Source organism: Crocuta crocuta, unplaced genomic scaffold (genome assembly GCF_008692635.1).
Source record: "Crocuta crocuta isolate KB4526 unplaced genomic scaffold, BGI_CrCroc_1.0 scaffold1130, whole genome shotgun sequence".
Lineage (NCBI taxonomy): Eukaryota > Metazoa > Chordata > Mammalia > Carnivora > Hyaenidae > Crocuta > Crocuta crocuta.
Genome location: NW_027529195.1, coordinates 3711 through 13096, shown reverse-complemented (window position 1 = coordinate 13096; position 9386 = coordinate 3711). Strand labels below are relative to the sequence as shown.

Sequence of the window (9386 nt, the reverse complement as noted above, 5' to 3'; positions counted from 1 at the left end):
CCCTTTCAATCTCACTCCACTCTGGTCAGAGCGCATGCTCTGTACACGATCCTCTTAAATTTGCGGGTACTGGTCTTAGGCCCCAGCACACGGCGTCTCTTGCAGGACGTTTCACGTGCCCAGAGGAGAGCGCGAGTTCTGCTGTGGCCTGGCCGAGGTTGTGCGGTGCGGTCAAACACCGTGGTTTGCGGGGTTCGCCTGTATCTGCCCATGTTCTAACTACCCCATCCATCACTGCCAGCACAGCAGGACTTCGGAATCCCCAGCTACAGCTGTTGAATTGACCATTTCTCCCTTGGGTTGTGTCCGCTTTTTGCCTCGCGTATTTCGGGGCTGGGTTGCAGGCGTGAGCGTATCTTCAGCACGGTCCTCCGGCGCTCATTTCAGCGTGGCCGTGGCAGCCTCGGTCCAAGGAGAGGGGGTGCCTGGTGGAAAGAGGCCGCAGGGAGGACTGTGTAACTGTGGGATGGGAGGGGCCCCTGGGCAGAGTGCAGGGAGGGAAGACCACCTGCCTCCTCCCCTGTGAGATGGCCCTGGAAGGCTCAAGCCACCTGCTGGCGGGAGGCGGCCGCCATGGGAGCTGATCTGAATCACACAGGGGAGAAGCTGGCAGGTTGGGAGGAGCAGAGTGGGGTGATCCGGGTCCCACTGTGTTTTCCAGGGAAACTGAAATGCTGCTCGCTCCGTTCTGTGACCTTCCTCCTGATAACCTTCATCGGGGTCCTTTTTGGGTAAGGAACGTGTGCGCCGTCCAGGCCCCCCCCGGAGGCAGCAGCAGCAGGGTCAGCGGCTCGTAGGGCGCCCGTGCCGCCCCCACCCCTGCACCAGCGTAGGCCCCACAGGGCTGATGAGCTGTCTGTCCACGCACACCCTCCTGTCGGACCCCACCTTGCGTCTTCCCCAAGCTCCCCAGCAAGGAGCCCCGTGGCTGGGCCGTGGGGAAGGCGCAGGGGCGCCGAGCTGTTCGCTTCCAGATAGAGACAGGCCCAGGACTGTGGAGTGAAGGCCCACGGCTGCTCTCCTGGGGGCTGTGCTGTCCTCGCACGGGGACCCGCTCTGACTGCCGTGGGAGCCCTGTGTGCAGTGACGTGTCACCCACACTTTGGGGACAGTTGCTCACAGGCCCGTTCAAGCCCTGCAGCTGTGCCGGGGTCTCCAGGCTCCCCGCATGGGCTCCAGCTCCTGCCTCTTGTGGGGATGGATGGACGGCCAACCCAGGCCCCCCCTCCTCAACAGGGGTCTTCGGTGGCTCTTTCCACAGGGCTGGTTTCCTGAGCCCGAGAAAGCCGATGCTGGGGCGGCAAGCAGGGGCCTGGTGAGTGGGGTGGAGGCGGAGTCACACTGCCCGACAGCCTCGGGGACCGGCCGTGTTCTGGGGGGACAGAGGTGGCTGCTACACGGCTCCCACCGCCCTGGGCTGATGCATCCGTGGCCTGGGTCTCACCCTCTGCCCCCCTCCGCTCTGCCCAGAGCAGCCAGGTTGCTTCCATGGCCTTGGTGGGTCACCTGGTCACGACTAACACCCGCCTCCCCATCTGGCTTCAACCTCTGGGACACCTGTGTGTCCCACAGTGACCTCTGTCCCTGCCCTGCTCACAAGTCCCTGATTTGGTGAACGGCCTCCCCCCGACCCCCAGCCCAAGGTGGGAGCCTGCACAGCATCCTTGCCCCCCCCTCCCCCCGCCCCGCACGCCCTCAGAGCAGACCTGGGCTCAGTTCACATGCTTCTCTCCGCGCACCTCCCACCCCGTCCTGCTCCGGGCGAGGCTCCCTCATCTCTCTGGCAGCCTCCGTGCCGGCTCTGCATCCTCCTGTGCACAGACCCATTCTCTGCCGTTAGCCAGAGTGATCTTCCCGGAACATATGCCCGAGCCCCTCTGTGCCTGGCTCCCTGCCTGCCGTCGTCTCCAGCCTCACCCCTCCCACCGTGAGCCCCATCTCTGCGGTCCCCGCGGGGGTCTGCGGTTTCCTGGCACATGCCATGACTCCGAGGCTTTGCACCTGCTGTGCCGTCTGCCTGGACCGCCCTTCTGTCCCCTGCTTTGTGGCTGGCTTGTCCCCGTTGTGTCAGCTACGTGCTGCTGGGCCATAAAACACCCAGTTCGGTCAAAATCGTCAAAATTGCTGTGGCCCCAGCCGGATCCTGGGGTTGACGGGCTCAGCTGGGCAGCTCTGGCCCAGGTGTGTCAGGTGGGTGTAGATAGACAGCGGCTGGGGGGTGGGCAGCTGCAGGCCCCTCCCATCTGCAGGGTTGATGCCGGCTCCCGCCTGAGATGCCACCCAGGCTGGGCCTGGGCTCCTCCCCAGCTCACTCGGAGGCCCCCCGATCCGTGTCCCCCAGCGCTGCTGTTCTGGGTTTGTCGGAACCTCGGGACCAAAGCTGTCGTGGGCAGGGCCCGGGGAAGGACCCCCCCCCACTATGGGAGGGAACTCGGGATGCCCACGGGGTGTGAAACCACCAGCTGCTCAGTCTCAGAAGCGTGAGGTGAAGGCGGGGGTCTGTGGCTGAGCAGAGGGCAGACCGGCCCCCTGCCGTGTCTGATGCTGCGTCTGGGGACATGCGGGGACCGGGGCTGGCGCCAGGCCCACTGCCCACAGTGACAGCTGTGCTGGCCAGTTTCAGACGGACTCCCTCTTCACACTGCAGCCCAGCACTGCCCCCTTCTCCTGGGCCCCCAGCCACCATCCATGAACCTGAGCCCTGAACTCTCCCGGTAAAGCCCCCGCTCTGTGCTCTCATTCTGCAGGGAGGCGGGTGGAAAACTGGATGGCTTGCCAGCAGGGAAACTCTCCAGGTAGGACATCTTCCCTGGGTGCCTCGGCCTCCTCCACCTGCTCTGCAGCCCCAGGAGAGAGTGCCCAGACAGGCTCTCTCCTCCTGCGCCTCCCACGGGGAGCACCGCTCCCGCCCCCAGTGCTGGGTTGGACTTGGCCCTCCCCTTGCAGCCATGGAAAGATCCAGGTGTAGCTGGTGGTTCGGTTTTGACCAGCTGCCTGGCATTTGGCTCTTAAAGAGGGTCACCGACTGGCCTGCTTTGTCTGGGCTCGGGGGTTTCTGGGAGGAGGGTTTTTAGAGGGGATGAGACTGGGAAAGTCTCAGGCAGTCTGGTGAACTGGTGTCCAACTTTTTTTTTAAATGTTTATTTTTTGAGAGAGAGAGCACAAGCAGGGGAGGGGCAGGGAGAGGGAGACACAGAATCTGAAACAGGCTCCAAGTGCCGAGCCATTAGCACAGAGCCCAAAAGGGCTCGAACCCACCAACGGTGAGATCATGACCTGANTGTCACCCACACTTTGGGGACAGTTGCTCACAGGCCCGTTCAAGCCCTGCAGCTGTGCCGGGGTCTCCAGGCTCCCCGCATGGGCTCCAGCTCCTGCCTCTTGTGGGGATGGATGGACGGCCAACCCAGGCCCCCCTCCTCAACAGGGGTCTTCGGTGGCTCTTTCCACAGGGCTGGTTTCCTGAGCCCGAGAAAGCCGATGCTGGGGCGGCAAGCAGGGGCCTGGTGAGTGGGGTGGAGGCGGAGTCACACTGCCCGACAGCCTCGGGGACCGGCCGTGTTCTGGGGGGACAGAGGTGGCTGCTACACGGCTCCCACCGCCCTGGGCTGATGCATCCGTGGCCTGGGTCTCACCCTCTGCCCCCCTCCGCTCTGCCCAGAGCAGCCAGGTTGCTTCCATGGCCTTGGTGGGTCACCTGGTCACGACTAACACCCGCCTCCCCATCTGGCTTCAACCTCTGGGACACCTGTGTGTCCCACAGTGACCTCTGTCCCTGCCCTGCTCACAAGTCCCTGATTTGGTGAACGGCCTCCCCCCGACCCCCAGCCCAAGGTGGGAGCCTGCACAGCATCCTTGCCCCCCCCTCCCCCCGCCCCGCACGCCCTCAGAGCAGACCTGGGCTCAGTTCACATGCTTCTCTCCGCGCACCTCCCACCCCGTCCTGCTCCGGGCGAGGCTCCCTCATCTCTCTGGCAGCCTCCGTGCCGGCTCTGCATCCTCCTGTGCACAGACCCATTCTCTGCCGTGAGCCAGAGTGATCTTCCCGGAACATATGCCCGAGCCCCTCTGTGCCTGGCTCCCTGCCTGCCGTCGTCTCCAGCCTCACCCCTCCCACCGTGAGCCCCATCTCTGCGGTCCCCGCGGGGGTCTGCGGTTTCCTGGCACATGCCATGACTCCGAGGCTTTGCACCTGCTGTGCCGTCTGCCTGGACCGCCCTTCTGTCCCCTGCTTTGTGGCTGGCTTGTCCCCGTTGTGTCAGCTACGTGCTGCTGGGCCATAAAACACCCAGTTCGGTCAAAATCGTCAAAATTGCTGTGGCCCCAGCCGGATCCTGGGGTTGACGGGCTCAGCTGGGCAGCTCTGGCCCAGGTGTGTCAGGTGGGTGTAGATAGACAGCGGCTGGGGGGTGGGCAGCTGCAGGCCCCTCCCATCTGCAGGGTTGATGCCGGCTCCCGCCTGAGATGCCACCCGGGCTGGGCCTGGGCTCCTCCCCAGCTCACTCGGAGGCCCCCCGATCCGTGTCCCCCAGCGCTGCTGTTCTGGGTTTGTCGGAACCTCGGGACCAAAGCTGTCGTGGGCAGGGCCCGGGGAAGGACCCCCCCCCACTATGGGAGGGAACTCGGGATGCCCACGGGGTGTGAAACCACCAGCTGCTCAGTCTCAGAAGCGTGAGGTGAAGGCGGGGGTCTGTGGCTGAGCAGAGGGCAGACCGGCCCCCTGCCGTGTCTGATGCTGCGTCTGGGGACATGCGGGGACCGGGGCTGGCGCCAGGCCCACTGCCCACAGTGACAGCTGTGCTGGCCAGTTTCAGACGGACTCCCTCTTCACACTGCAGCCCAGCACTGCCCCCTTCTCCTGGGCCCCCAGCCACCATCCATGAACCTGAGCCCTGAACTCTCCCGGTAAAGCCCCCGCTCTGTGCTCTCATTCTGCAGGGAGGCGGGTGGAAAACTGGATGGCTTGCCAGCAGGGAAACTCTCCAGGTAGGACGTCTTCCCTGGGTGCCTCGGCCTCCTCCACCTGCTCTGCAGCCCCAGGAGAGAGTGCCCAGACAGGCTCTCTCCTCCTGCGCCTCCCACGGGGAGCACCGCTCCCGCCCCCAGTGCTGGGTTGGACTTGGCCCTCCCCTTGCAGCCATGGAAAGATCCAGGTGTAGCTGGTGGTTCGGTTTTGACCAGCTGCCTGGCATTTGGCTCTTAAAGAGGGTCACCGACTGGCCTGCTTTGTCTGGGCTCGGGGGTTTCTGGGAGGAGGGTTTTTAGAGGGGATGAGACTGGGAAAGTCTCAGGCAGTCTGGTGAACTGGTGTCCAACTTTTTTTTTAAATGTTTATTTTTTGAGAGAGAGAGCACAAGCAGGGGAGGGGCAGGGAGAGGGAGACACAGAATCTGAAACAGGCTCCAAGTGCCGAGCCATTAGCACAGAGCCCAAAAGGGCTCGAACCCACCAACGGTGAGATCATGACCTGAGCCGAAGTCGGATGTTTAACCGACTGAGCCCCCCAGGCGCAGTATTTAACTGTGGCAAATACATATGCCCTGAAATGTACCATCTTGACCATTTTTAGGTGCCCGAGTCAGCGGCATTAGGTGAATTCATAGTGTTGTGCAGTCATCACCCCCATCCATCTCTAGGACTTTGACATCTTCCCAGACTGAAACTCTGCCCCCAGCTCCCTGCCCCCCAGCCCCTGGCACCCCCATTCAGCTTCCTGTCTCCATGAACTTGATTTCTCTAGGTCCCTTCTGTAAGTGGGATCATAGAGTGTTTGTCCTTTTGTGACTGGCTTATTTCACTCTGCACGATTTCCGTTGGTTCATCCGTCCAGTGTGGCATGTTGCAGAATTTCCTGCCTTTTCGAGGCTGACACCCTGCTCTTCACTGCCACCCAGGAAATGCAAAATGCAGTCATTATTGACAATGACAGATGGCCCGCTGGCTAATTTTTCCGTGGGCTCCGTGATACTTGAGTTGGGACAGGACCGCTGTGCACACATTTTCCCAGACGGTACACCACTGTCAGGGCTGGGCATGGGTGTCCCTCTCTGCAGACAGGAAGCTGGGGCTCCCGGGAGCTTGGAGACCCGCTCCATCACGCAGCCTGGGGGGCAGGGGCAGGCCCAGCTAGATCCTCTGTGTGTCTGACTGCCGTTCTTTTGACCTGGCTACTTCCTTGGGCGAAGTACAGGGACAGGGGCCACCTCCAGCCCCCTCCCGCCACGGGGAGACCTCCCCTCGAGATCATGAGGGAGGGAACGCACCCCGAAGTNAACTTGATTTCTCTAGGTCCCTTCTGTAAGTGGGATCATAGAGTGTTTGTCCTTTTGTGACTGGCTTATTTCACTCTGCACGATTTCCGTTGGTTCATCCGTCCAGTGTGGCATGTTGCAGAATTTCCTGCCTTTTTGAGGCTGACACCCTGCTCTTCACTGCCACCCAGGAAATGCAAAGTGCAGTCATTATTGACAATGACAGATGGCCCGCTGGCTAATTTTTCCGTGGGCTCCGTGATACTTGAGTTGGGACAGGACCGCTGTGCACACATTTTCCCAGACGGTACACCACTGTCAGGGCTGGGCATGGGTGTCCCTCTCTGCAGACAGGAAGCTGGGGCTCCCGGGAGCTTGGAGACCCGCTCCATCACGCAGCCTGGGGGGCAGGGGCAGGCCCAGCTAGATCCTCTGTGTGTCTGACTGCCGTTCTTTTGACCCAGCTACTTCCTTGGGCGAAGTACAGGGACAGGGGCCACCTTCAGCCCCCTCCCGCCACGGGGAGACCTCCCCTTGAGATCATGAGGGAGGGAACGCACCCTGAAGTCTCCACTCCACTCCCAGTTTCCAAACGGTGAAACTGAGTCACAGAGGCTCGGCCCTCCTCCAGGCCCTACGATTGTGCTGAGGAAGCGCCCGGTGCAGCCCCCCAGCCCTCAGGATCACTCCTCCGGGGGGTACCCAGAAGCTCAGTCATGTCCAGCAGCTTCCCAGCCCCACTGACTGCGGAAGGCCATGCCATCTTCCTGCAAACTCCCTCACATCGTGGTGTGGTTATTTTTCAGGATATTTTCCCCCCAGCCCAAGGTGCTGACGCCCTTGTGAGTATACTTGCTGAATTGCCCCCGCCCCTAATNACTTCTTGGGGCTGGGGGGATGTAGGCCCGGACCCAGAACGTCACACGCTTGGGTTCAAGGCTGGGCCTAAGTGAGCCCCCTCTTCCTCCAGGGGTCCTCTTTCCCTTCCCTGCCCACATGCTGGGCTTGGTGCCTGATCTGGGGGAGACGGGGAGTGACCCCTCGTAGGAACACCAGCAGTTCATGGAGGACCTTGTCAGCAAGGTGCCCAGTAGCCTTCGAGAGAGGACCCTACAGGGGTGGAGGCAGTTCTGTGGGGGGCAGGGACTGACCACAGAGCAAAGTGGGGCAGGCGGCTGGCCCTGCAGGTCTCTGACGTCGGCTAGGACACCTTAACTAGAGCTGAACCTGAAGGAGCTCGACGCCCAGCAGGTGGGGACGGGGCCGCAGGGCATCTACCAGGGGCGGGTCCAGGGGGGAATCCACCAGGGACCCGGGCGGGTCCTGCGGGTGGAGGGGGTCTGCCGGGGGAGCTCGGCACGGGTGTACTCCCAGCTCCAGCATGCTGACTTGCGCTGTACGGGTTCTTAGCCTCCTACGCCTCAGGCTCCCCTTTGATGGGGTGCTGATGGTCCCCCATCCTGGAGTAGAGGTTAGAGAGGCGTCGCTGGCAAACTCGCTCAGGAGAGGCCAGGAGAGTGGCTATTCCTTAAAGCAGCCCAGGGTCTGCCCCCTTGATGAGGTGCACACGTCCACAGCCCCCGATTTTGGGGTCCTGCCGCCAGCCTCTGGCTGTGACCCACCCCCTGCCCTGTCCCCTGTCCCTGTAGATACGTGGTCTTCCTGGAGCTGTTCCTACAGACGGCGGAGAAGCACTTCATGGTGGGACACAGGGTCACCTACTACGTCTTCACCGACCGGCCGGGCGACGTGCCCAGCGTGACCCTTGGGGAAGGGAGGCAGATGGTGGTCCTGAAGGTCCGGAACTATTCGCGCTGGCAGGACGTGTCCATGCACCGCATGGAGATGATCAGCACCTTCTCCCGGCAGCGCTTCCTCCACGAGGTGGACTATCTGGTGTGCGTGGACGTGGACATGAGGTTCCGCGACCACGTGGGCGTGGAGATCCTGGCCCCGCTCTTCGGCACCCTGCACCCCGCCTTCTACGGGGCGGCCCGCGAGGACTTCCCCTACGAGCGCCGGCCGCAGTCCCAGGCGCACATCCCCAGCGACCAGGGCGACTTTTACTACATGGGGGCTTTTTTCGGGGGGTCGGTGGCCGAGGTTCTGCGGCTCGCCTCGGCCTGTCACCAGGCGATGGTGGCCGACGAGGCCAATGGCATCGAGGCCGTGTGGCATGATGAGAGCCACCTGAACAGGTACCTGCTGGACCGCAAGCCCAGCAAGGTGCTGTCCCCCGAGTACCTGTGGGACCCGCAGCTGCTGGGCTGGCCCGCCGTCATGAAGAAGCTGCGCTTCGTGGCCGTGCCCAAGAATCACGAGGAGATCCGGAGCCCATGACAGGCTGGCCTAGTGCCATTAGAGCTGGTGGGGTGTCACTGCTCCCTTTTCCTGTCCTGTGGAGGGAGCTCGCCGGGTCTGCACAGGCACAGTCGGGCCGGAGGGGCCTGGGAGGGGGCGCGGCTCCAGCAAGCCCCCCGGCTCTTCTGCGTCCTGTCAGAGTTGAAAGGTCCCTTGCGCCCGCAGGCAGGAGATGAGGGTGAGGCCGGGTCAGGACTCCCTTGCTGGCACCTGACTCCCCGCCAGCCTAAGGCACAGCCCCACTGGGAACAGGGCAGCTCACCTTCACTGCCCCCCAGGCCTCTCTCGGGTCACTGCCATGTTGCACTTACCCTGTGACTGCAAATCAGGGTTTCTGGCCGACCATGGGAATTGCTAATTGTCGTGGAAACCCGTTTTGTGCTCCAGAATGAGCTCTGCGGCCTGCCTCGCGGCCCCGGCGTGGCCTGTGCTGCGTTGTCTTGGCCTTGTGTTTCCCTCCTCACATCAAGGACGGGGCGGTCCACGTTCCCACCGCTATTTCTCTTTATGGTTGATAAATTTTTACAATTTCTGGGTCCCTTGCAGCTGTAAAAGGCTCCTGTTTTATGTTGGATGCTCTTCTGTGTCAATGCTGAGCAACCGTTTTTTAAAAAGAACAATTTAGGGAGCACCTGGGTGGCTCCACCGGTTAAGTGGCTTGTCTCAGGTCCTCATCTCACGGTTTGTGGGTTTGAGCCCCACATTGGGCTCTGTGCTGTCAGCTCAGAACCTGGAGGCTGATTTGGATTCTGTGTGTCTCTCTCTGCCCCTCCC

At 62.3% G+C, this 9386-nt stretch overlaps 1 protein-coding gene across 1 annotated transcript; it reads left to right on the top strand.

Annotated features, from left to right (window-relative positions):
- Window positions 1-573: 573 nt before the first annotated feature.
- Window positions 574-9380, top strand: LOC144226827 (histo-blood group ABO system transferase-like). Its single transcript, XM_077758352.1, has 4 exons — window positions 574-731; window positions 1262-1315; window positions 2748-2795; window positions 7901-9380. Exons 1-4 carry the CDS (start codon window positions 574-576, stop codon window positions 8589-8591), a joined length of 951 nt encoding a protein of 316 aa, XP_077614478.1. The 3' UTR covers window positions 8592-9380.
- The last annotated feature ends 6 nt before the right edge of the window (window positions 9381-9386 follow it).

Excerpts from the sequence above, each read along its gene's own strand:
- LOC144226827 (XM_077758352.1), top strand. The coding sequence starts at position 574 with ATGGGAGCTGATCTGAATCACACAGGGGAGAAGCTGGCAGGTTGGGAG. Across the intron at positions 732-1,261 it reads TTCATCGGGGTCCTTTTTGG|GGCTGGTTTCCTGAGCCCGA; the intron begins GTAAGGAACGTG and ends CTCTTTCCACAG. Across the intron at positions 1,316-2,747 it reads GGGCGGCAAGCAGGGGCCTG|GGAGGCGGGTGGAAAACTGG; the intron begins GTGAGTGGGGTG and ends CTCATTCTGCAG.